Source organism: Populus trichocarpa, chromosome 13 (assembly GCF_000002775.5).
Source record: "Populus trichocarpa isolate Nisqually-1 chromosome 13, P.trichocarpa_v4.1, whole genome shotgun sequence".
Lineage (NCBI taxonomy): Eukaryota > Viridiplantae > Streptophyta > Magnoliopsida > Malpighiales > Salicaceae > Populus > Populus trichocarpa.
Genome location: NC_037297.2, coordinates 4,884,732 through 4,910,747, shown reverse-complemented (window position 1 = coordinate 4,910,747; position 26,016 = coordinate 4,884,732). Strand labels below are relative to the sequence as shown.

The following is a 26,016-nucleotide window of genomic DNA, read 5'->3' as shown; positions in this document are numbered from 1 at the left end:
ACCCACGTAAATGGGTTTTTCTTTGCAATGCCCCAGGCGAGCTAGGCCATGGGCCCGAGAGTCAGGCCTTTTTTGGCCCTCTTTTTTGTTATTAAATTTAAGTTAAATATAAATTTTAAAAAAAATATTGATTCTAGTTTTATTTATGGTCTGGAGCGCAAGTTTGATGAGTCAAGAAAAATATTAATATTGCTTTTTTTAATTTATATTTTTTTTAATGTCTTCTTTCTAAAAGAATTATTTTGGTTATCTTTTGATTTTTTTTAAAAGGTTAAATATAATTTTTTTTAAAAAATATTGATCATGGTTTAATTTATGATCCAAGGTGTAAGTTTGATAGGTTAAGCTACAATATTCAGGTTGTTTTTTTTCTTATATTTTTTTAATTAATATCTTTTTTAATGTCTTTATTCTAAAATAATTCTTAGGTTTATATTTCAATTAATATTGCTTATCTATGATTTTTTCTTTATTTAACCTTTTTTGATAAATATTTTTTTTAAATGGTGTTGTGTGTATTTATTATTTTTTAAAAAGATTATTCTGATTCATCTAGAGTTGTTTTTTTATCTTTTATATAGATTAACTTTGTTTTTGAAAATAAAAAATATTTTGGATAATATTTCTAATATGTGCAGCCTTTCATAATATTTTTTTTCTTTTATGTTATTCAATCAATTTAATGTACATATCTATTTTTATTATTATTTGATTTAATAAAAAATTAATTTTAATAAACAAATCCAGCAAGGACAACCGAATAAATATTATGTCTTGCGAGATTAAGTATCTTGATCTATACTTGTCTCTAAAGTTTTATAAATTTAATCATATTTTTCTCTGTTTATTAACACTTATAGTTCTCGAGTGATTTGATTATATATATGAGTTTTTTTATTTACATAATTGTTTTATCTATAAAAACATGTTGAAAAAAATCAATATATATAATTTTTTTTAGAAAATAAAAACTACTTTACCCGTACAAATCAAATAACTAGTTATATCTAAGTCTAAGTGTCCGTGTCCGTATTTGTACCAAGTTATAGAGTATTGCCATATGAAAACTTACATGGGCCTGCTCATGGCTTACAGTCCCTCCCATTGATTTTTCTGGAGGACGGTCCCAACTCAATAGACGGTGACCACAGTCTACTCTGAGGCTTTGCTAGGCCCGATCACGAAGGTCACAACCTCGCCTTGTTAAATTTAGCCTTAAATTTACATGGGCCTGCTCACCATAATTTTTAGATCCGGTCCGGTGGTCGGCCCGGTTTAAGACCCGGGTTCCGGCTTTTGACCGGGTCACCAGGTCGCCTGGTTTAATTTTTTTAAAATCAAAATGACGTTATTTTAGTAAAAAAACAAAAAAAACAAAAGTCAACGGGTTGCAACCTGGTTTTTGACCGGGTCTTGCCAGGTCAACCGGGTCGCCGAGTCAACCAGCCGGGTCAGCCAGGTCACACCGGGTTTTTTCTTTCCCTGTTTTTTTTCATATGGCTCTTTCAAAATGCAATAATTATCTTGATGTCTTTATAAATAATAATATTTAATAAATATCGTGTTTTTAAAGCGCGGTAAAGTAAAAATATATCATTCCACTAAAGTAAAAATATATCATTCCACTAAATATTTTTTAAATGGTATTATTCTATCAAAAAAAATTAAAATTAATGTGGTAATTGTTTTTTTTTTTAAATCAATAAATACAATAAACAAAATTGGCAGATTCCCAGATTTTGAAGTGGCCGAGCTCTATAATACTATATGGTTGGCCTAGCCTATAACTATAATTGAGAACTCACGCAGCTTCTGACCACCTAATGGTCTTCCTACTGTTTGCAGAAGCTTGACCACTGGAATTATTTTCTAGCATTACCGAATTTGTCATAAATCTTTCCTACCTAACGTAATTAACCACTGGTATTTTATAATTTGTATTTTGTAAGAATGTTCAGCAGTTTTCTTGTAATTAACCCGTAGTCACCCCTCACCTAACGTAGTTGATGTATGATAGGTTGGTTAACAGTCATTGTCAGCAAAACACCGGAAAATGAACTTTTGTTTTTGTTTTTTAGAGTGTTTTTTTTTAATGTATTAAAATAATCTTTTTTAATTTTTTAAAAATTATTTTTTATATCCACAAATCAAAACAGGAGGTTAATACTGCACTTTGATGTTTCTACTTGAATATCTCATGTTCAGATTGGTGGGATCGGATTCAGAGACTGTAAATTAAGGCTACCTCCATTGTGTAGGAAGATGTCAACTTCTAGCTAGGTGACGAGAAAATGAACCTCTTCATGGTCCTCCCTCCTTGGTATGTTCATGGCCAGAAATGATTCACATCTTCAATCCAGTCTAAGTCTTGTCCAAGATTGCGTTACATTTGAATCTTCCACTTGTAATTTCCCAGTACTGAAGATCGAGTAACATTGAACCTTGGTTATCTTTTGGAAGAGGATCTCTTCAGTATTTGATGGACAGATTTAGTTAAACCTACCAAACATCACTCTTTCTATAAAGAAACAGCTGCGCCTTTTCCTTTTTCTGCACTTTCTTTAAGCAAAGCTAACTGCATCACGAGAAATAGCTTACAGAGATATGAAACCCCTTCGACAAGTCACCTCTGTTGACCCTATCTCTTAGCTTCTCCACCTTCCAAGTCAATATTGCACCACTCATTAAACCCAAAACTCACACACAAGCTAATACGTGATCAGATTGAGAGGAAATTTAATGTGAAGGAGAAGGGACTTGGTCAGTTTCTTGCAATATACAAGATTTTGTCAAAGAAGGCTTTCACAAGTTAAAAGTCTAGGTCTCAACAGTGATATATTCATACCCTTTGACTTGTAAAGAACAGTAAAACAAGAGTGTAGAACGATGTTTGAGGATTTTGAGGCCTGTGATTTTGGAAAATCGTGGCCGCCAAGAAAGTGCAAGATAATAAAACAAAGAGGTTATTTGTTTTAAGCAGAGAAAGACCAAGACTTTGAGTGTAAAATTTAATAGCCATCAATGAAAAGATCCAAGGAAATGAATAATGATGCAGTTACAGCTATTAACGTGCAGAACTTCCACATTCAAGTTCAAGAGGAAAAACTTCCATACATAATCCCCAACCAGGTTCAATCTCCATTCCTCTCTCAAATCAAGCTCTTGATTCTGTTTTCTTCCTCCATTCTCCTTCCACGTCAAAAGGGTCTCAAAATCCCCAAGGTTTATCATCTTTCTTCGTCATCAGCAAGCCCCGCCACCCCCCCCCCCCCCTCCTCTCTTATAGGTGGCATTTCATGTTCCTTTTCTTGCTTCTTTATTTCTTGCTAATTATTCCTTTCTTTAGAGTACTATCATTTATTTTTTAGTTCTTGAGCATCAGATACAATGAGTTGACTTAGTAACTTATCTACCAACTGGCTTAGTTAATATTTTTGCAGGTTGAGGAATCAAGCATCCAGCTTGAAACCGCAATGGTGGCGGGGATATTAGTCCAGAGGCTCTTTCGAGTCCTTTTTTTTTCGCACATAGTCCTAATCGCCATCCTAGTAATCTGCCTCACCATCCGTGGCCTACTCTCTGCCCACAGCCACCATTTTCATCCCAAGAAGTGGTATCCTCCACTCCTTACTGCAACAGGATGCGCTGGAATTGTGGCTTTCACATGGCAATGGTTCACTCTCTGCAACCCTTCAAGAGCACTGAGAACAGCCTTCTGGCTTAGCCCCTTGCTAACCTGTGCAGTTGGCGTGCTGTTTTTACTAATAGGCTCTGCTGCAGGTTTAACAATAGGCGTAATTGCAATAGTTCTTGCTCTGATCCTATCCCTTTATACTTGTTGGGTGAATCCTCGATTCGATTATGCCACCAAGGTTTTATCAATTGCTGCTGCTTCCCCTCCAGCTAAGACTACAACAGTGGTACTCAATCTTTCAATCATCACAGGCACTGTGTATTCCTGTTTCTTGGTATCTGGTATTGGCGGAGCCACTGCAGTTGGAACTGTAACGGACACCTTGTTCATTTTAGCGATCCTTGCGAGCCTGGCATGGAGCACGCAAGTGATAAGAAACACGTTGCAAGTTACAATTGCACGCGTCAAATACCTACACTATGCATATGGGGTAGATATGGACTTACGAATTGCTTTACGGGACACATTCAAATACTCAATGGGAAGTGTGTGCATCAGCTCAGTCCTTGTGCCGATTATTACTGTAGTCCACGGTTCAGCCCGAGCGATAAGTTTGATTGCGGGGGGCACAGACGAGTTCTTGTTTTCCTGCGCTAATTGTTATGCTGCTGTTGCTGCGACTCTGGTTAACTATGGGAATCGGTGGGGTCTTGTGCAAGTAGGGGTTTATAATAAGGGGTTTGTCCAGGCATCCATGGATACATGGGAGATGCTGAAGAAAGTTGGGTTGGAACCTATAATTGACAGAGATCTGACAGGGTCTTTCTGTTTTCTCTCTGGGATGGCAGGAGGTGCAATATGCACGCTAGTTGGAGGAGCATGGACATTTGCAGTTCATAAGAGTTATGCTACAGAAGTGTCAATCTATGCATTCCTGATTGGCTACTTCATGGTAAGAGATCAGCAACCTTCAAAACAGGAAACATTTCTTACAACAATACTCAGAAACTGATAGACAATTTTTTTGCTTGCAGTGTCGGATAGAAATGGCATGGCTACAATCATGTGTTTCAGCTTACTACATTGCTTACACAGAGAACCCACAGAACTCGCGGCTTGACCCAGCTATTCTATTTCGCCTTGAAGAGTTCCAGAGATACGGAGATTAACAACCATGGGGACTTCATCTCGCTTGCTGAGTACAGATTCATTGTTTTAGATTGAATATTTGCACCAGACACCACGTAGACCAGGGCAACATCAATCGATGTTAAAAGGCATGTGATTCTGCAAACACGTCGGATTGCAATTTTTTTTGTTCGTAAAAGAGAACTTGTCCTGTGAATGAGATATTAGTCAGCTTTTATATTCAGTATAATCTGCCCAAGTTCTCTTGCACGTAGATCATCTTCAAAAATATTGAATTTAACTCCCTTTAATCAAATGATTACATTCCATGGAGCAGATCTCAGGTCACAAAGGACAAAATTCCAATGCACTGATGCAGAGCAAATTACCAAATTTTGATTTCAAGTGTAATCATGTTAAGAAACTCTTTTGAACTCCATTTTTGATACTTTCCAAGGCAAAACAACATCAAACCGACTGAATAAAAGGGAAGTGGAAACATTATCAATAGTTTGCCTATAAAGTGGATACGGATCAAGACCATTCAAAAAATCAAGGGTAAATTACAGAGGAAGAGTACCATTGAGAAATGAAAAGGTCGATACACAAAAACTTTAATACAACATTGCAAGGCTACATAACTACAACAAATATGACAACCTAACTGTAAGCGTTGCAGCAAGAGGGTACAACAAAATGCAATGAGAAAGCAAAACGCAAAAGTTACTTGAGTCCAACATGACCTCGGCCACCACATTCTGAGCACATGATGTTTCCGGTTCCACCACAACCTACAAAAAAAAAAACATAACATAACATAGTTTCATTTTCATTGCCATATATAACAAGCATATCAAGATAACCACCAATCAGCTACCATTAGCAATCACACCACAAGACCAAGACCCATGCACGACAGACCAAGACCCATGCACGACTACTGGCTGAGCTACTCAGGATTTGCTACTTACCAAAATGTATGGAGATACTTTTATGTTCAATAACATTTAAGTATAACTTTAGGTTTAACACTCATATTCTGGCACTCTTAATCACTATATGGACAAAACCATCAGATGAGATCACCCGAATATAGTTGATATTGGTTTTTTCCAATAATAATATAAATATTTATTCCTAAAAAAAGCTCCTCAGAGTGAAGTCACAGCAAACCTATTAATATCCTCCTAATATGGCGAAAAGTAAAAAACCTATGACAATAACCCATCCAGTTGTAAGGCCACACTCAATAGCTTTCAAGGAATAGCGTTGTGAACTTCCTAGATCCAATCCAGGGATGGTATTTGACATTTACCAAAATGATTTCACAAAACAAGCATTGCCAGAATATTTACACAGGAAAAACCATAGGCATTTGTGTTCCAAATTATGCATGCACAAGTGCATATGGATTAAAGACTGGAGCCATGGAGGGAGTACAAATTTGAATTGAGAGATCATGCTTAGTACTAAAGTAGGAAAAATGATGAGGATCAAAAAGGGTGCAGTGGAAAAGAGATGATAGATACTCTTCCCACACTAACAACCCAAGTGTACAGCTCGCTATCCCTCTACCACAAGAAAAAAAAAAGTATTTTCAAATCAATAGAGGTTATACTTTAAATATGCAAGTATTTTCAAGGCATCTATTTCAATAGTTGCTCCCACAACTAGTCACTTGTCATAGTGAAAGATGCCAAATCCATTATCAAAGTACGTTCATTGGAAACATGATACGGTATGGAACTTCAAGTTAGATCTGGATGATCCTAAAATAACCACAAATCAAAATGGGGGATATAGGAGTGCTAAGTGGAGTTCAGATAACAGAACGTACAAGTATACTGCATCTGTTAGATTATGCTCTGTGAAGTGAAAGCAAATTTACCTAAGCACCGGACCTTGACAATGATGCCCTGACTTTCCAATATAGAGTCAACATATAAGCCTGAACCAGCACAAGTGGTGCAAAGAACCGCGCCTTTGGCTTGGCAATCAGTGCACCGAGGATTATCTCCAATTACTTTTTCAGCCAATGAAATACCAACAGGCTCCTCAATTCTCTCCTCTGGTATAGGCTTGTCATAACGAAACGTAGATTCAAGACTGCTTCTTCTTCTATGCACATCTCCCACTGAACTTGACTCCTGGAACATCAAAGAATTAATTTCTGAGGAAGTTGTGCATTGGAAAACACATGAAAATGAAAAACCAACAGCATAACAATAATCATACAAGAATCACCCATGAACTTCATTCACATATGTACCAAACGTACCGGCAAAATCATTTTAAAATCTCATGGTTATTTTGGGAGTAAAAATTGATAAAAACACATCAATTTATTTAGCATTCCCCTCATTCATTCGCTTCTACATTGCACCTTTCTATAAATCCTAACATCGGCCGAGACAATGGTTACCCTCCTCTCATTTTAAAAATGAGAAATGCAAGTGAACAACAGTAATCATGGCAAAATTTGTTGATACACAGAAGAAAATAAACAAAAAAATTAAATTAATAACAAGCGATCTCCCAAATTCCAATAAAATTGAGAGAAGAAAAATATACCAAAAAAAAAACCAAAAAGAAACTAACCCCATGAGAAGCAGCAGAGGGAGAAACAGAGCCATTATGAGTGATTGCAGAGATGCACCCATTCCCACCGAATCGAGACCCATATTCAATCTTATTTTTTCTCCGTAGATTTGATAATTTTGGTGAAGAAGAAGAAATGGGAAAAACAATTGATGAACCAATTCTAATGGTAGAATCCATCGAACCCAAAAAAGAAAAGAAAAGTTAAATAATTGAATCAATACAAAAACACAGAGCTATTATGTTTACAATTCTCGAATTATAAAAAACCCAAAACTCAAACTTTGGGGAAATCGATTCTGTTTTCTGGTTTCTTTTTTATCTTTTGGTGCCTCCCGTTCGTTCGTTGTTTACGATGGAGAAGAGAGCTGAGAAAGCTTGGCGAGTGAGAGATCCGTATTTATAGTTATAGATGGGTTTGTGGGTTTGAATTTCAGCACAAACTTTAGCCCAATACATTTGTCACTCAATATCATTCCTGTCCCAACCCATCAGTTTTCCTTTTTTTTTTTTTTTTTTTTTTTGTCTTTTTTAAAAATAATTCTTTAATTTTTAAACCCATTAAAAGTAACTAAATTAAATTTTATGAAGAAAAGGGTAGCTTTAAATATTTTTCTTTTCTTAAAAAAAGAAAAGGAAAAATTTAATAGGAAAAGGCAATAATATCCTTGAAGGAGTAAACATTAGGTATAAATGAGTGATGTATATTTTGGTAATTGTAAAAAGTTGATAAATATAAATAGACAAAAAAGAAGAAGAAGAAAAAGTGTCCAAAATTTTTAAAGAATTGAAACAAGAAGAAGAAGAAGAAATGATTTTTCTTAACTTTTAAGATAAGATTTCGGGTTTGTTTGCATGATTCTCAAGTTTAGATTTGATTTTAAAATTCTTGAGTTTATAGAGATTTTAAGTGGTGTTGTGAAGTTTGATGAAAGAATTAATTGTAAAGGTAAGAGTTTAATTGATTGGTTTTAGAAGATTTTGGACAAGGATGATAATTTTGAGTTATAATTTGTTTAAATGATGAAAATGAGTTAGAGATTTGTGTAGATCAGTAGGTGATTTGTGAAAAAATCTGGGTTCGAGGTTCATGATAACAGAATTTCAGTCTGGTCCCTCATTTGTGAAAAACTCAATTCAGTCCTTAATTTTTTTTAAATTACAAATTAGTACTCAAAGCATAATTTGAGATTCTGAACATAATTGAGGATGAATTATGAATAAAATTTCAGTATGGTTATGAATTTATGATACTTTTTTATTTGGTCCTCTAAATTTGGCAAGAATTACAAATTGACCCCTAAAATTAATCTATTTAACCTTATAATTGGCTTATTGAATCTTACAATTGACTTATTTCAAGCTGAGACCCTTTTAGATTGGTAATCGACAAGAGGTTCGATGAATAATTTAACTTACACTTTATTGCATATTGCACCTTATAAAAAGTTGATCATGTACAATTTATGAACCCTTCCTATTCTAACACCATGTATAAAAATTTATATGCTTCTTAATTCTTAACCTTTACTTAGCCTATATATCACTGTGGCCTGAATATAATGAGCCAAAGGTAGATGAGTGTCTAACAAGATGGAGAAACAAAAAGGATTGAAGGATATTCACTCGTCTGTATAATGGTGCGAACTAGAGAAGGAATATCAATTTTTATAGGAGGCTGTGAGGATAGTTTTGAAACTCGGTCTAATTTGACAGGTTAAGTCGAGAACAGGTTAACCTGAGACCCGATATCTTTAATAGAATTGATATATACAGTTGAAGAATTGTATATTATTGTAATAGGGACAATTATTGGTTGTATATAAAACTTCGTCATGCCATGAAAAATCAGATATCTATAGAGAGATATCTTCCAATTAACTTAGATATCTACGTGATACGGTACATTAACATAATAATAAGTTGATTTGTTACACTGATACGAGAGCGTGTTCTGAGACAAGCTCTGCATAGAAGACCTTCGTGTATTAATGGTGTATGTATGACCTTCATGTTTTGTTCTTCGCGGCATGTGAGACCTGTGCATCGTGTTCTATCTGTGATATTTTGAAAACTCCTTTTTGCCACAGTGCTGATTCTAAATAAAAACCTCGAAACAGCGCTGAAAGATAAGTCATGATCAGTTGATGAACAAAGTAGCAATGGATAAGGAACCGCGCGTTAGATGAGCTTCTGCACTGATAATCAACAATCATTTTCACCACAACAGTAATAGACGAAGGATATAAGTCCAGCTAGCTAAGAAGACGTGCGGCGGAATGGGATTTGATTCTTTCACTATTACTGGTGTTGACATCAAGATAAGGAAAATGATGCTCCTCCGTCACCGTCCCTGATAATTTATTACTGGGAAAGATAAGACAAGTGCCTTTTCTTCTTCGACGGATGACAACCCTACTAACCAATGACCTCCAGCCAGGGTACAGAGTGGGATTTTAATACAAAATCCAAGAAGGAATTCAAAGGATAAAGTCAACACGTTGATGCCCGGGTTTCCTTCCTCCCTTCGTGCGGCGGTGAAGTTCACGCCGTCTGCTAAGATGCAGGGAGGAGCCGACGTCTTGCACGAAAGGGATAATGAAACAAAAACAAATCTATTGTAACAAGACACGTTGAAAAGTGGAAAAGAAGAAGATATTGAAAGAAGAGAAAAGACATTGGAGTGGCTTTGGGCTACCATTGGTCATGAGAGTTTGAACTCGAGCAACCAAGATTTAGGATTGGAGGGATGGATAAGAAAATAATTAGTTTTTAAGAGTGCAAAACTTGTAAAACTGAAGGGTATAATTAAAAACTTCTAAAATTTTTAGATGGGAATGTGGGGTTTCCTAAATTTTGAGGGTGCCGTAGTCCCCACCAATCAACATAATTCTGCCTTCAACTTGAGATCTTTAAAATTAAAAAAAAAAAAATCTAACTCCAATTAAATTATAATTTTTTTTATTAATGTAGGTGTTCGGGCCAGTTTATGCGCACCTCGACTAATTTCACGGATCTTAAAGTTAACGACCATGTAAACTTGTAGTAACCATTATATTAGTAATCATATTACTCGAACTTTAAACAACAAAAAAAACAAATTTTTTAATCCCAAACTTTTATTATTAGAATAATTGCTAGATGGTTTAAACTATAATTTATTAATACTTCGAAAGCTTGTCTAGCCGGCTAGCAAGTGCTTTGAACTATCTAGAACCTTCAATAACTCTTCAGCAAGCTTCATTGGCTGATTAATTTTTTGTTTTTTTAAGAATTAATCATATCACTAAATATATTTTGAATATATTATGATGTATGATCAAAATAAATTTATTTTGAATAGTTATTAGTGAATTGTTTCACGACTTTTGGGCTGGTGATGCACTGATTTGCCAGGGAAAATAAAAATAAATAAAAGACTTCATATTTGAAAACGATATGTAAATTATAAATTGCCATTTCAAATAAATGTAATCCACACAAAATCATGTGATGATGTCATGAAGTCTTGACTCTGATAAATTCAAAGTTAATGTGAAAGCATTGCCTCTAAATTCCTCGTTCTTTGGATAACGCCCAAAGATAATTAATTAAAGTAGTGGAAAAGCTATAGCTGGAATACTCTCATGTCCATGGATTGTCAAATAATTATATATATGCTGATTATTTTTGTTGGGTTTTTTTTTATAGTTTTGTAGTAGTTTTTTAATTTTTTTTAAATATATTAAAATTATATTTTTTATTTTTAAAAAATTATTTTTAATATAGAACGTCCAAACAATTCAACACACTAAAAAAATAAAAATAAAATTCAAATTTTTACGCTAACTTCCAAGAACTATCACCGTAGCAAGCATCTAAAAGGTTTATGATTAAAAGAGTGTTTAGAATTATGGTAATGATTATTTTTAAAGTGTTTTTTATTCTGAAATATTTTTTTATTCAAAAAAATTATTTTTGACAACAGCACATTAAAATAATTTAAAAATATTAATTTAAAACAAAATAAATATTAAATTCTTTTAAAAATATTTTTGAAATCAATAGCAAACATGCCCTAAGAGATATTTATCTAAATCTCTTCCTCTAAGTTTGTCGTTTATCTAAAAGAATTGTTTTTTTTTTTGGCTTCCAACGTGTTTCAAGAGATGTCGGGCGCCAAAGTTTCCTTAGAAGATAATGGAACTGAAATCAATATATTAAGTAGTTGGGATCTGGTGTGGTCGGCAAAGTGGAGATCAATTCATTTAATGAGAGACGGATGAACTAGGCTGGTGGCTATAAATCAATTTCCCAATTCTATGCAGAAGAAATGGAAAAGGAAAATAAAATATTACAAAACAAAATCTCTCTGCTGGGTTGTTCTTAGAGATGCTTCTTGCACCATTGAGAGTAATACACGCAAGGATCACATGCTCAGTGAGATCACTTTCCTCCATGCCATAGGACGTCTGACACATTAAATTACGTCGATGTCATGTTGCAGCTGTTAGAAAAGCGAGTGTGCCAGTCCTTCCTTAACCGCGTCCTCTTGCTGAACAGTGATGATTCTCTCACTCGTTGTATAATATCTTGATGCTAGTGTTGCCTCCTCTGGTCCCCTCCAAATTCTTTGCTTTGCCTTCACAGCCCTAAATCAGGAGATTCCTCCGACTTGCATTCCTCAAACCAGCATTCTTCGAAACACGCATCATCAAAGGGGTTAGTTTTGTTTTTTGTATTTGGTATAATGGTCTTCATTTCTCAACCAAATTTTTCAGAAGAATATTTTCTAGAATAAATCTATCTGCCTCTACTGTCCTGTACGCGGTTCTTTTCCTTGATTTAGTGCGATCTTGTTGTCTAGGTAAAGGGTTTTGATTGAGTTGTTTCCTTGGCTTCTCCATCTCTTTCTTTGATGCTGTTGCATTCAAATTTGGCTAAGTTAATTTTGTCTTGGATGAAACTAGAAGTCTGGTGATTATAGGCCCTGTTCCTTCATCATGATTTTTTAGTTACCTTTTTTTGTGTTCAAGAGGGAATTTGATCGAGTTTTCTCTATTAGGCACCATGGTCTCCATATCTGAGCACAAGAAATATGTCTTGTTCTTAAATATCTCTTTTCTCTTGGTGGCATGTGTTTTCTTGATCATGCAATTCAGTTCTGCTGGGTTTCTTGTGCTGGGGAGTTCTCAATCTTTCAAGGAAAATGATCAACAAGACTGCCAGGGGTTGCATAGTCTGGATGACTACAAAGCCAAGTGCTCTTACATTAAATCAAATATCCCATGCGTCTCCCAAGGCTATATTGACTATCTTTACCTTTTCTATTGCAATCTTGGAAGATTTCCTCTTTTGGGCTATTGTCTTTCTTTTCTTTGGCTCTTGGTATTGTTTTATCTGTTGGGAAACACTGCTTCTGAATACTTTTGTTCTTCACTTGAAAAATTGTCTAAGCTGTTGAATTTGTCTCCTACAATTGCTGGGATTACCCTCCTTTCACTTGGCAATGGTGCCCCTGATGTTTTTGCCAGCCTAGTGTCTTTTATGGGTGACGGGACATCTAACGTTGGTTTTAATACAGTACTAGGTGGTGCTTCCTTTGTTTCTTGTGTTGTGGTTGGAATCATAAGCATTTTGGTGAAGCAAGAGGAATTTAGAGTCAACAGGTGTGCCTTTGTTAGGGATGTTTGCTTCTTCCTTTTAGTTCTTGCATCCTTAACTTTCATCCTGATTCATGGCAAGATCAATCTGTGGGGTGCAATGGGGTTTCTGTCGATGTATATTGTTTACTTCATGGTTGTTTACGTCCTGCAAGTCCATTGGAATGGTGGTGGAAATGAAAGCGAAAGGAACGCTAGTTCAAGTTATGGCAGTGATTTGAATATACCAATTTTAAGCAGCATGGAAAAAGGGGAGCAAAATTATGTGAAGGGATGTGATATGGAGTGTGGTACTGAAGTAGAAATGAACAAATGTTGCTTTTGTGTACGATTATCAGCTCCTTGTCGTATACTCATCTGGATCCTTGAGATGCCTCTTTACTTACCTAGGAGATTGACAATTCCTGTTGTTTGTGAAAAGGGATGGTCCAAGCCAGCCACAGTTGCTTCAGTGACAATGGCACCAGTTCTCTTATCAGCTCTTTGGAATGCCCAGGGTGAGAGCGCCACCCTCAACACAAGCCTAATAGTATATGGAATTGGGTTGATGTTAGGAATGACATTTGGGGTTCTTGCATATGTAACAACTGAGAAGTCAAGTCCACCACAGAAGTGCCTGCTTCCTTGGCTAGCAGGAGGATTCTTAATGAGTGTTACATGGAGTTATATAATAGCTCAGGAATTGGTGGGCTTGATAGTTTCACTCGGGTTTATATTTGGAATAAGTCCTTCTATACTAGGATTAACAGTTCTTTCCTGGGGAAACTCAATTGGTGATTTGATAACAAATTTGATATTGGCTATGAATGGTGGCCCTGAAGGCGCACAAGTAGCTATATCAGGCTGTTATGCAGGTCCCATTTTCAACATCCTTTTCGGTCTCGGGTTGTCTCTGGTTGCCTCAGCCTGGTATGCTTACCCATCATCTGTTGTGATCCCAAAAGATCCCTACCTCTTGGAGACAATAGGCTTTCTGGTAGGTGGCCTGCTTTGGGCACTTGTTGTTTTACCAAGGAGAAATATGAAGCTTAACTGGGTTCTGGGAGGAGGGCTCTTGGCTATATACATGATGTCTGTGTCTTTGAGGCTAACTCAGGCACTTGGATCTTTCCATTTCCATGATACACATGCTTAGTTTTTACCAGTTTCCTTCCTGTACAGTGATCGCTAGCTGTTGTAAGTAAAGTTTGTATATTTCCTTAGAGCTTCCATGGCAATTAGAATGGCTATAAACCTTAATTTGTAATCTTGAATACACTAATCTGAAAGCTGTCAGAATGAATCCAGCAACTTGTTTGAAAACCATTTTTGCGCCAACGCATTTTTTGCTGTAATTTTGACGAAGTGATGAGCTTGTGATACCGCCTATGAATATTAATTGCAGAGCATTTGGCAGGTGAATTGAATGGGGCTTGGATTATTTTCATGGAGCTAGTTGTTAGAAAATAATTTTCCATTTCATTTGATTCTTAAAGTATACTTTGGAAGTTTACATTCTATACATCTTCTTAGTTAAGACACACAAGAAAGACTTGAAATGGAATTTTGGGATGTGTTTTCAGGACTTTAACCAAAAATCATGATTGAGTTCATACTTTATACTACTTTTGCTCATTCCAACATGTGCAACGAGGAACCGAGTAATACTCAAGACATGCAGTTGAGTGGTGATGCACCATCCATTTCTTCAAGGCCCCAGTCCTCACTAGGAGGCGGAAGAGGAGGAGGCGGCCAAACGTATCACACTCAGCTTTGGGCCCAGCTTAGTGGCTGGTGATATAATATATCTTGGCTAAAGCACAAGCAACAGTCCAACCTTTTTCTTTCTTTCTTGTCACATTGCTAGAAACTGAAGGTTTTGAAGTATAAATGACAAAAACAGATTAATAATTGCTATATATGACAGACAAAAGCAGTCTCCCTTCATTATATATTATTAATCTCATTGCTCATTCATGAGTTTCAACACTTGCATCATCGGCACAAGAAAATTAGATTGATTGGAGTCAATTTTGGGTCAGAGCTACATTACCAAACAACAGAGTTTGGCCCCATTTGAATATGCTCACAAACTCGTGCAAAATTTTGTTGTGGCATCTTATGGCCAAGACATTGGATATAACAATAGCAGATACGAAAGTCTTTTTTGTTTTTGCTGTTAAAAAATGTTTTTAATTTTTTTTATGTTTTAGATCAGTTTAATGTGCTGATATTAAAAATAAATTTTAAAAAATAAAAAAATATTTTAATATATTTTCAACCAAAAACACACTTTCAAAATCAATCATTACCATAATTTTAAAAACTACCACAGATGGCTTAAAAACGTGCGCTACTTGTTATTTAGCCATTTGAAAAGGAGAAAAATATTACAATACTGATGATCTCTTAGGATCCAATATGCTTAATAATAGTATTTAAAAAATAAATGATCACACATCCATGTTAATTTTATTTTTTTGGTAATTGTTGATCTCCGGGTCAGCTTATGCGCATCTCGGCTAATCTCCCGGGGCCCTAAAGTTAACGACCAGGTAAGCCTCCAATAACCCTGAGATTTATGGCACTCGAATTCTAGAGACATGAAGAGCAAATGATTAGTGGTAGAAGTCTCGGTTCTTACAAAACAATTCATTTTGTAAGATTTAGAGACCTTCTAATTATTAAGTTAGTGGTTTTATGGTAAAAGATTGTAATAAATAAAGAGAAGAGCATTAAACTTTAAGAACAAGAACACTTGACCTTAGTTTTTGTGTAATAAATGCTTTTAGAATATATGATTAGAGAATAAAGATTGTGAATTTTTTATCTGGGTGGTTCGACAAATATTTATATTCCTTCTACTTTGAGCCTTGTTATTTTACTTAAGAGGACTAAAGTCTTTTCCTCTTGAATATCTTAATAAAAAAAAGTCAATTATATCAACATTAATGCTGATGGAAATGTCTTCTTACACAATATTAATGTTGATAGGAATTACCCTTACACGTCATTAGTGTTGATGAACAAATAGTAGAGCTATAGAAAACTTGTATACCTTATTTCGCACACAACATTTAATATTGATGGGAATAACCTTGTTATGACATTAATGTTGATTAAAATATAATGGCTCTTAGAAGAATTTTATACACTTAAGAGTGTATGGGAATGATTATCCTAAGATCTGGCATTGTGTCAGATACATGTGCACTTGGGTCAGTATGAACCTACGGGGTTTGAGTTTAGCATCTTGCCAGACCCACAAGTATTTGGGCTCAGTGTGTAGCCAAGCTCGAGAGGATTGAGTCTCGCATCTTGCCAGACCCACAGGTACTTGGGCTCAGCATGTAGCCAAGCCCGAGAGGATTGAGTCTCGCATCTTGCCAGACCCACAGGTACTTGGGCTCAGCATGTAGTTGAACCCAAAAAGGTTTGCTCTAGCATCTTGCCAGACCTGTAAGTGCTTGGGCTTAGCATGTAGTTGAGCCCAAGGGTGTTGTGTTTGGTTTCTTGCTAGATCCATAAGCGTTTCGGCTCAGCACGTTGTTGAGCACATGGTGTTGGGTCTAGAAAAAAGAACTAAACTCACGTTGTCTGAGCTTGTTATTATGTCAAGTTTATGTATGTTAGGTCATCACCCTGTCTTGGATCCTTCTATTTGTGGGCTTCTTTAAGCTATTGAGTTGTGTATAAAATATGTTAATCCATCACCCTGTCTGGAAAAAAGTTGTGTGTTTTCAATGTGGGATAAAAAAATTTTTGATTTAAATATTTTTAATAGGATAAGATAATATCTTTTTCAATGTGGGATAAAAAACTTTTTGAAATAATCTTTTAACTTATATCCATATGGATTGTTTCTTAATTTTTTCATACGAAATATTAAAACCTCAAATTTTTTTTTTTAATTTTCCCGGGTTGACTCAAGCGACTTGGGTCTGGCAACCCTGTGCAAATGTATTGTCGACCAAGACACAATCCACTGTAAACTTGCACCGTGGATTTTCCAAGTTCTGAAGGCTTGAGATAGGGCTAATGTTGTCTTTTCACATAAAATTCAATTATTATTTTGCGCTTTGGTTGAAAAATTGAAGCCTTGGTTGTGGGGGGTATTTCAGTATTTTTCAGAAGCTCATTGATCATTAAACATTTTAGCAAGGGTATAGTAGTCTTTTCATGATTGTTTGCATAGTAAAAATAATATTCTACCCCTAATGATAACATGTTGCCCAGAGTTTTTTTACCTTTCACAAACTGTTAAATAGTTAACATACATCTTTAGCTTTGGAAAAGACAAAAAAATAAGCTTTGCATATGATGGTATTTTTATTCTTTCACACTATTTTTTGATATTTTGATATTGTTTTATTATTTATAAATTCAAAAAACTGACCTAGATCCACATTTACTTGGATCTAGCAAGTAAGTAAGACTTAAATTATTTGGTTGCCAGACTCAAGACGTTTGGGTCTGATAAGGTTGCTAGACACAAGGCTCTTGAATCTAAAAAATAGATAAAATAATGAAAAAAATAGGATTAACTAAAATAATTCATTCTAAAAAATAGGTTATTTTTAAAAATAATTCTAACATTCTATCAGAAATTAGAAAACAATCTAATTAATACATACGTGTCAATAAACTATATATATAAAAAAAGCGTCTCATTAACTAATTACTCGAAGCATGCATAAAATTTTATTGTATCCAACTCAAATTAAAATTTTCATTACTGATTTTACCTGATAGGATCTAGCAATTTCAATAAATCAAAAGTTTTTACCCATTAATCATCATTATTTGTTTTTATCTAAAACAATATAAATTAATTCTATGTATTAAATGGTCAAAATTATTTCAAAGAAATTTTTTACTAATAAAAATTAGGTTAAAATAAAATCACAAAGCTCATTAATTTTTTTTAAAATAGAAAGTAAGAACAAAAAATAATAAATAAATATATAATTTGTGCAATCTCTTTTATATATATATATATATATAATTACCTGACCCTGCCGAAAAAATTTAAAGCAATTACCCAAACTATCCATTTCCTAAAATATTTTACCCTACCTAAATTGGGCAATTTAGGTTTTTCAGAAAGGTGTTCACCCCTGTAATGAGAGGTGCTGGTCTAATGAAAAAGGAAAGTACGTTATTAAGAGATTATTTTTTAGAAGTATTTTTTATTTAAAATATATTAAATTAATATTTTTAATAAAAATATATTATTTTAATATTTTTATAACAGTATAAAAATACATACTCAATAAGATTTTTTACGGGTATATTTAGAAATATGGTGATAATTATGGTTTAAAGTGTTTTTCACTTGAAAATGTATCAAAATAATATTTTTTTATTTTTAAAAATTATTTTTAATATTAACAAATCGAAATAATCTAAAAACATAAAAAAATTAATTTTAAATAAAAAAATTAAAACTTTTAAAAAATACAATTTCCACTATGTTTTCAAAATTCTATCCAAGCTCAACATCTAGTTGGCGGTGGGTTGCTTGGATTTGGTTCATGTAAGAAGCGAGAACCAAAGATTTTATAAGATGTGGCTTGTATTTAAAATAATAATAATAATAATAATAATAATATATATATATATATATATATTAACTTCAACTTGTAGGAATTGGGCCACGTGCTTGGTACAGGGTAAGGTCCCCTCACGTTTAAGGACGTACCAGATAACTCTGCACACGATGCAGGCTCTGTCTAGCAACTTGCAGGAAACATCCAAGATTGGATGGGACCACGTCCGCCAGTTATTTGGGAAAGTTGCAGAGCTTTTAATTGTGATCATGACATGTGTTTTTTTTAATTATAAATTATAAATCATAGGTTATAAAATACCAATATTAATTTTTAAAATATTATCAAAAACTTTAAAAAACACCTAAAAATCAAAGTTAAATTGATTGACGATCCTCAAACGACCACGTTGATATTTTCGGTATATTCATGGCGGGTACCCCAGTCTACTACACACATAGTCATCTACACCAAGGTCTTGTCTTCTTCGCTCATTTGAACTGATTTTTTCTCCTATAAAATTTCATAGCATAAGTTACAGCTAATATAACTTTAATTACCACACTCTTACTGCCACATATATGGTAATTAAATTCATTTATTTTGCTAAGTAGGGAGACAAGGAGGTGGGAATTTTAATTTGAGAGGGTAAAATTAGAGAAAACATTTTAGGGGGGTAGAAATTGAAGTGCACGGGCATGGCGGCCAATAGGATTTTCAGGAGAACAGGACAGGCGATGGCTGTGATATTTGGAAGTTGAGAGGAAAAGGGGAATCCGATCCGAAGAGATTCACTTGACTAAGAGGTTTATGAAAGTGATAATTGTGATCATGGGGGCTCCTATCCAAAGAAAAAAGTTATGGCAATGACGGGTTGACGAGCAGAGACTGTTCAACAAGGGCTCAGGAACCTGCAGTAATTTATATTGCATTTGCTGCAAGAGCAGCAGAGATTAAAACCATCTTGATTATTTGATTCTTATAATACTGTACAGTAACGTATAACTAGTTGAATTACAAGGTTCAATGTTTCCAAGCTCATTTTCAACTCGATCGAGCTTTGAAGGAAGAGACTAAGAAACCCCATGGAGTTTCAAGAGACCAAGAGACCTGGCCAGCCTCAAAGACAGAAAGCAGAGATATATAGCCAAGAGACCAATCCCGAGAGACCTATCTAACCTCATGTTCTTCCTCGGCAAGATCACAAGGGCCCAGAGCAAGCCCCCTATCAAGAACCCTAGAGTCTCGTAGAGAGAAGGGTCTTTTGGGATGACAAATGAAGAGGGATATTTGGACCCAGATGAGATGATCAGTGAAATGCCCAAACCCAGCAACGTATTGAACATGGGACCAGCATAGCAGCCTGATATGGCGATTTGGACCCCATCTGCCCCACCATTTACTGCCATGGCAACATTTGCTATCAAATCTCCGAGGGAGTTGCCCCAAGCCAGGACAGTCAATCCAAGAACTGAAGGGTTAATCCCGAGTATATACCCTAGTGAAATCAATAAAGAGACCAATTCTTCAGCAATAATATATGACCAAGTTACACTCATCAGAAACCCACCAGCAAGCCAAGGGAACAAGGATTTCTTCGGTGGGCTAGACTTCTTCGTTGTCACATATGCAAGATTGCCAAGAACCATGCCAATCAATCCTGATGTCATATAGGTTACTAGGCTGCTTCTAGAGCCAAACTCCTTTTCCCTTTGGGAGGTGCACAGTGCTGCCAATAGAATTGGTGCCAATGCCACGGAAACAACTCCATATGGCCTTGACCATCTCTCCTCACTAACCACAGGTATAGTCAGTCTTCTAGGGATGTACAGAGGAAATTCCAAAACATACAGAAGCCTACCCAAGTAATAACAAAAGGATGAATCGAGATTACAAAAAATCAATGAGCTTTGTTGATCTTCATCAGTGGTTTTGTCCACCAAAATTGGTTTTTCATCATCAACATAACCGAGTAATGGTATACCCCTCTCTAAAAATTCCTCCTGGTTGCCATCTCCAGTTAAATGATTCTTTTTTCTGTACTGAAAGTGCATGATGCAAACCACAGATACATAACCCAAGTAGATAGCAAGAAAAGAAATTGCACCCCACAAGGAGATTTTTCCAACAAGAATAATCAAGAGAAGACAACATAGAGAGAACAGAAAGAAGCAGACATCTCTGATGAAGCTACACTTATCAACCGAAATTTGGCGGGGACTAGTCAATAAACTTATAACACCAACCACCACACTAGACACGAAAAAAGCCCCACCCAAAATACTATTCAGGCCAACATCACCATTGCTAGACCTGGTGAAGGAAACAATACTAGCGAAAACATCAGGGGCGCCATTGCCAAGCGAAAGAAGGGTGACACCAGCAATAGTTGGAGAAAGCTTCAAGAGTTTGGACAGGCTTTCCAAGGAGGGACAGAAGTAATCTGCTGCTGTGTTGCCTAACAGATAGAACAGAACAGCCAGCCATAGTAACAGCATAACGTGGCCAAGCATAGAAAATTTACCACAAGTACAGTAAAAGATTTGAAGATAGTTTATATACCCTTTAGACCTGCACCCAATATTAGACTTGATGTACACACACTTGGATTTGTAATCTGTGTAGTCATGAATTCGGCTGCAACCATCAGTTTTGGTCAATTCTTCTTGAAGCACTAAAGAATGTTTTGTGGTGACTTCTGGTTCATTGGATTGGTCAGGAAAATATGAGGTTGCAATATAGAACAAGAAGAGGAAGAGGAAGGAGATGTTAAGGAAAATAGTGCTTTTCCTGGGCTTGGCACTGAAAATGGCCATTCACAAGAAGCTTGTAGAGAAGATGTTAAAGGTTTAGTTACTGAGAATTGAAGTTCATAAATTCTAAGTTGTTGTGTCCGGGAATGGGCTGTATTTTGGCTGGGTTATAAGGGAGGGATGTATATGTGAAGTAACAAGACAAATAGTCAAAAGTTAACTCTAAAACTGAAAGAGATGTTTCAAGAATTAACCCAATTCACCATAGAAGATGCAGAATTGATTAACTAATAACAAAGACATCATCTGGTGGTACCATGTCGGAGGCAGAAAAGAATTAGCAGGAAAGAGAGGTTATATGCTATATCACATCGTTCAAGAGATGATGATGGTACTATATTTATATGTTTTAACTTCAGAAAGCTATGCTTGTGTGGTTTTTTTCACCTCAGCCCGGGTGCTGTAGGGTAGATTTTAGTTAAGCTGTTACTATCATCATCTGTTTGAAAAATAAGTGAAGGGCTAGAGGGATCATGGAGGCAGGTCTTGCTGGTTTCTTGATTGAGAAATTCCTCTAGCTATGATGAAATTGTCTGTGAGGGCAAAACGTTCAGTCTTCCTGCATACTGAATTCGAACTTGCAACCATTTATACGGTACCTTTAATGAGTACATTCAAGGAAACTTCCTAGCAGATAGATATGGAGGAGAACAGAGGAGTGGAGCTGAGAGGGGGTGAGTAGCGCATCAAATCTTCATGAAAAAGCATCCTTTAAAAAGAATGTGTAGGTGATGATACATCAAAGGGATTGATTTATCATTCTCACTTTTCCCATGCAACTTCATGTCAGCCAGATTGAAGAGCATCTAGTATAAAGGGGCTGTGCATAAGAGTGATGTTCTTATATCGCAATCATGACGTAATTATCCTTTAGCTTAGGCTTCCACTCATTTTCGGCACGTGTGGAATGGAAATGTAAAATAAAAAATATCCCTTGCAACTATTGCTAGATTTGATTCACAGGAGCATCTCCTCCAACTTTCAAGATTTGTCATTTGTATCTCTCTCAAATGATTTTGTTTACAATTGGGACTCATTTTGTTTTATTTTTCCCCCCAATTTACATGGCTGTGTTTGACAGCATTAGGGGGGAAATGGCAAAATTTGACGAAATGAAGAAAATTGAGGCTTGTTTCTCTCTATCATATCCTAATGTATAAGGTCCAAACATAGTAGGCCATCATCTGCTAGCTGTTCTTGTCAATAATTGAGATACAGTTCAGCTCATTCTTCTTCTTCTTTTATAATAATAAGCAAACATGGTACAAGGTGAGATAATATTCCTGGACAAGCTGCCCACGGAAGCCATTCACAGAAAAGCAAAAAATAGAAAAGCACGTTTAGCTGGGGTGATTGCTACTGAAAAGTTGAGTTCTTGTGGACCTCAAGAACCTCACTTTTGCTTTCAATGCTCTTGTCATGCATGATCATAGCGGTTTAAGGTTTTTTATATATCCTTAATTTTTTTTTTTTTTTTTTGTGGTGAAGGGTATCAAACAAATTAATGAAATAAAGAGTGGGAGGCATGCAAAGAGTTTTGGTTGATTACGTACATGTGCTGCAGATTATCTTCTGTGAGTTAGCTTTTAGCTATCTCGTGCTGTCAATACTGGGTAGCCTAATTTAATTAGGTGTTGAGGAATTAGGCAGAGGTGCAAGCCTGCCTATACATTTGGGCCTGTGAAAACAAAAAGTTTTGAGTATTGATTTAATAAACTAGTTGAAAATTTGTTTTTATTTAGACCCCGTTTATTTACTGGAAAATAGTTTTTTTTTTAAAAGTGAATTCCGGAAAAAGTGAATTTCGAGAAAGTATTTTCTGATATTTGGTAGTGTAATGGAAAATAAGTTGGAAAACATTTTCCAGTGTTTGGTTATGTTATGGAAAATGAGCTGAAAAATAACTTATTAATGTTTTATTTTTTTCAAGTTTATTAAAATAATGAGGAACAAATCTTACAAATTAAAAAGTTGAATGAGAATGAAATTGAAAAAAATATAATTTCATAAATTATCTCAGATAAAATAAATAATGATCAAAATAATAAAGATCAAATAAAAAATAAAAAAATTGAAAGATGAAGAAATTAAAATAATAATAATTAATATTTCATAAATTATTTTAAATAAAATAAGTAACAATTAAAAGAATGAGAACCTAATTTGATAGATAAAAAATTTCAATAAAAAAATGATAAGAAAAAAGCAAATAGAAATTATAAAAATAAGGACCAAAGTTAATATAAAAATTAAATTTTAAGAGATGAAATTAAAAAATAAATATTCAAAACAAAATATATATAGCAATCAAAAGTTTGAGGATCAAATTTGATATAATCAGCAAATAATGACATTTCTAAATTTTTCACAACTTCCGGAAAGTGTTTTCCGCCCAAATTTTCCAGGAAAACACTTTCCTGAAAACCAAGCCAAACTTTTCTTTGACTGGAAAGTGTTTTCTGTTAACCAACTTTTCTAATGGCAAACAAACACATGAAAGTTTGGAAAGTGTTTTCCCGGAAACCACTTTCTGGAAAACAAACACAGCCAAAAGGGAAAACACTTTCCTGAAAACCAAGTCAAATTTTCCTTTGACTGGAAAGTGTTTTCCGTTGACTGGAAAGTGTTTTCTGTTGACCACCTTTTCTAATGGCAAACAAACACATGAAAGTTTGGAAAGTGATTTCCCGGAAACTACTTTCCAGGAAACAAACATGGCCTTAACTGGATTCACATTTTTAAACGATAATAATAAAAAATCTGACTATTAAATTAATTTTATATTTTTTTCTAGTGATTTTACATGCGGTTTCGAATCTTGAATGAATATTGTTATTTGTTTAAGTGTTTTTCATGCTTGTAATTTTTATCTTAGATTTTGTTTTAATTATCATTGGTTTTAATTTTCCGAATCATTTTTTTTATTTTTAATTCATTGAAGTCCTAAAAGATTTTCTTAGAACACTCTTAATGTCAATATTAGAGGACGAGCTTCATAAAAAAAAACAAAAAAAACCTCCACAACACTTGTTTTTTAGAGATGGAGCAATGTATAATGAGAGAATGATATGTTTATAATGATTATTTATTTGTTTTTTAATCTAGAAAGTATTGATTAGTATTATTCATTTATGGTGAAATTCAACAAAATCAACTATACACAATTTTTTTCCATATATTTATATAGATTTTTAAAGCACAGTGACCATATTAATTGTCATGATAATCTCTGATTAAAACCATGATCAGACGTCAAGCGAAATTAATTGACCTTGGAATTCTCCAATCTTTTTTCTAACTAAAAAGAGAGAAAAAAAAACATAGGAAAATAGAAAGGAAAAAAAAATCTGAGAAATAGAAACCATGGAGACCAAATAAAAAGCAAGGGCACCCAGAAGTGAGAAAACAGGGGACTTTATAGGGCGAACGAGAAGAAGACAGTGTAAGGAACATGCAATGGCTGCAGTGTTCTTGCTTGGCGTTTCTTAAACATTGGCAGGGCTGGACGGAAAATCATCGCGTTAGTATAAAAGGAAGTAATTAACATTAAGGGGGTATACTTTAATTGGTAAAATTCTGAGTTTGTTTTTTAGAAATTATTAGTTAGAGTGTTATAAATTTTATAATTACTAAAAATTTATTTCATCGTTAATTTTAGGATCCCGAAAAATTAATTAGAGTGTGTATACAGTTACCAAAAACAAAAAAGAAGGAAGCAATTGAAACACGAGCAAGCTTCTTTGAAGCGCAAATATTGAATCGAAAGCATACAAAACTAGAATGCACAGGAGGAACAGCAACGGTATCCAGTGGCTGCAAAAGGACTAAGGTGCTGCTGGAAAAAACAAGATCAGGAGGAACATTCACATGGCGGCAGTGGATGATACCAATCTTGTAAGACTGGGTGTAAGGATTGGAAAGAAGACAACTTGAGCCAGCGAGAAAGAGATGGATTTTTGGTGTCAGGTCCACAGAAGCTATACAAAATATCAGGAGGACAATTTACTGGGAACAAGGTTGCAGCAAACACATGAAAGAGGTCGATGTTCAATAACAAAACAAAAATACTACCAGAAAATTGATAAATATAAACGAAAACACCGACAAAAGTCAGATTATTTCCTGTTTTTTTGTGTGTTAAAAGGTTTGAGTCTTTCGTTAAACGACAATTAGGTGAGAGTTTGCACTTTGTGAACAAAACAGTTGAACAAAAACAACAAAAAGGAAATAAACGAACGTGGGTGTAAATAGCAAGCTATCCATCAATACAGACTCGACAGACTCGAAGTCTCCTAGAATATGAGGCAGAAGGGGGAGACAAAAACACATGCGAGTCCTCTTTATTTAAATGTGGAAAAACTATGAAGACTCTTTAACAAATGTGTAGATGAAGATCAGCAATGATCATGATAAAGAAATAAAGGATCTCTCATATTCAGGAAGCGTTTGGGAACGCGGTTCAACCCGCGTTCCCAAAAAATTTGAATTTTTTTTTTTTGCTAAAATTTAATATGATTTGTATGTTTTGGATCGTTTTGATGTGCTGATGTCATAAATGATTTTTAAAAAATAAAAAAATATCATTAACATATATTTTAGCATGAAAAGTTATTTGAAAAACACTCGTAACTACATTACCAAACATACTCTGAGAGCTGAGAAGGGAGAGGAGC

The 26,016-nt window shown here is 34.8% G+C and overlaps 4 protein-coding genes across 5 annotated transcripts; 2 read left to right on the top strand and 2 right to left on the bottom strand.

Moving 5' to 3' along the window:
- Positions 1-2,180: 2,180 nt before the first annotated feature.
- LOC7489702 (protein PNS1) lies at positions 2,181-5,032 on the top strand. 2 transcript variants are annotated; one of them, XM_024584194.2, is made up of 3 exons: positions 2,181-3,129; positions 3,441-4,586; positions 4,669-5,032. In XM_024584194.2, exons 1-3 carry the CDS (start codon positions 3,022-3,024, stop codon positions 4,801-4,803), a joined length of 1,389 nt encoding a protein of 462 aa, XP_024439962.2. In that variant the 5' UTR covers positions 2,181-3,021; the 3' UTR covers positions 4,804-5,032. The 2 variants fall into 2 exon arrangements, with proteins under 2 accessions (XP_024439962.2, XP_024439961.2); XM_024584193.2 differs by having other exon boundaries at positions 2,182-3,129; positions 3,426-4,586.
- Positions 5,033-5,240: 208 nt separating this feature from the next.
- LOC7482385 (uncharacterized) lies at positions 5,241-7,740 on the bottom strand. The gene is made up of 3 exons (XM_002319156.4): positions 7,361-7,740; positions 6,651-6,909; positions 5,241-5,553 (listed from the first exon to the last, which is right to left on the bottom strand). Exons 1-3 carry the CDS (start codon positions 7,538-7,540, stop codon positions 5,486-5,488), a joined length of 507 nt encoding a protein of 168 aa, XP_002319192.3. The 5' UTR covers positions 7,541-7,740; the 3' UTR covers positions 5,241-5,485.
- A 3,871-nt stretch (positions 7,741-11,611) lies between these two features.
- On the top strand, positions 11,612-14,307 carry LOC7489701 (cation/calcium exchanger 2). Its single transcript, XM_002319691.4, has one exon. It carries the CDS (start codon positions 12,410-12,412, stop codon positions 14,135-14,137), a length of 1,728 nt encoding a protein of 575 aa, XP_002319727.4. The 5' UTR covers positions 11,612-12,409; the 3' UTR covers positions 14,138-14,307.
- Positions 14,308-19,433: 5,126 nt separating this feature from the next.
- Positions 19,434-22,421, bottom strand: LOC7482383 (cation/calcium exchanger 1). The gene has a single exon (XM_002319155.4). It carries the CDS (start codon positions 21,344-21,346, stop codon positions 19,604-19,606), a length of 1,743 nt encoding a protein of 580 aa, XP_002319191.2. The 5' UTR covers positions 21,347-22,421; the 3' UTR covers positions 19,434-19,603.
- Positions 22,422-26,016: the final 3,595 nt, after the last annotated feature.

What these genes read in the sequence shown, in the direction of transcription:
- LOC7489701 (XM_002319691.4), top strand. Translation starts at nt 12,410, where the DNA reads ATGGTCTCCATATCTGAGCACAAGAAATATGTCTTGTTCTTAAATATC.
- LOC7482383 (XM_002319155.4), bottom strand. Translation starts at nt 21,346, where the DNA reads ATGGCCATTTTCAGTGCCAAGCCCAGGAAAAGCACTATTTTCCTTAAC.
- LOC7489702 (XM_024584193.2), top strand. Translation starts at nt 3,022, where the DNA reads ATGAAAAGATCCAAGGAAATGAATAATGATGCAGTTACAGCTATTAAC. An exon ending in CATACATAATCCCCAACCAG is followed by an intron (nt 3,130 to 3,425) that starts GTTCAATCTCCA and finishes CAACTGGCTTAG; the next exon opens with TTAATATTTTTGCAGGTTGA. An exon ending in TCCTGATTGGCTACTTCATG is followed by an intron (nt 4,587 to 4,668) that starts GTAAGAGATCAG and finishes TTTTGCTTGCAG; the next exon opens with TGTCGGATAGAAATGGCATG.
- LOC7482385 (XM_002319156.4), bottom strand. Translation starts at nt 7,540, where the DNA reads ATGGATTCTACCATTAGAATTGGTTCATCAATTGTTTTTCCCATTTCT. An exon ending in CCTCTGCTGCTTCTCATGGG is followed by an intron (nt 6,910 to 7,360) that starts GTTAGTTTCTTT and finishes TTGATGTTCCAG; the next exon opens with GAGTCAAGTTCAGTGGGAGA. An exon ending in TGTCAAGGTCCGGTGCTTAG is followed by an intron (nt 5,554 to 6,650) that starts GTAAATTTGCTT and finishes TTTTTTTTGTAG; the next exon opens with GTTGTGGTGGAACCGGAAAC.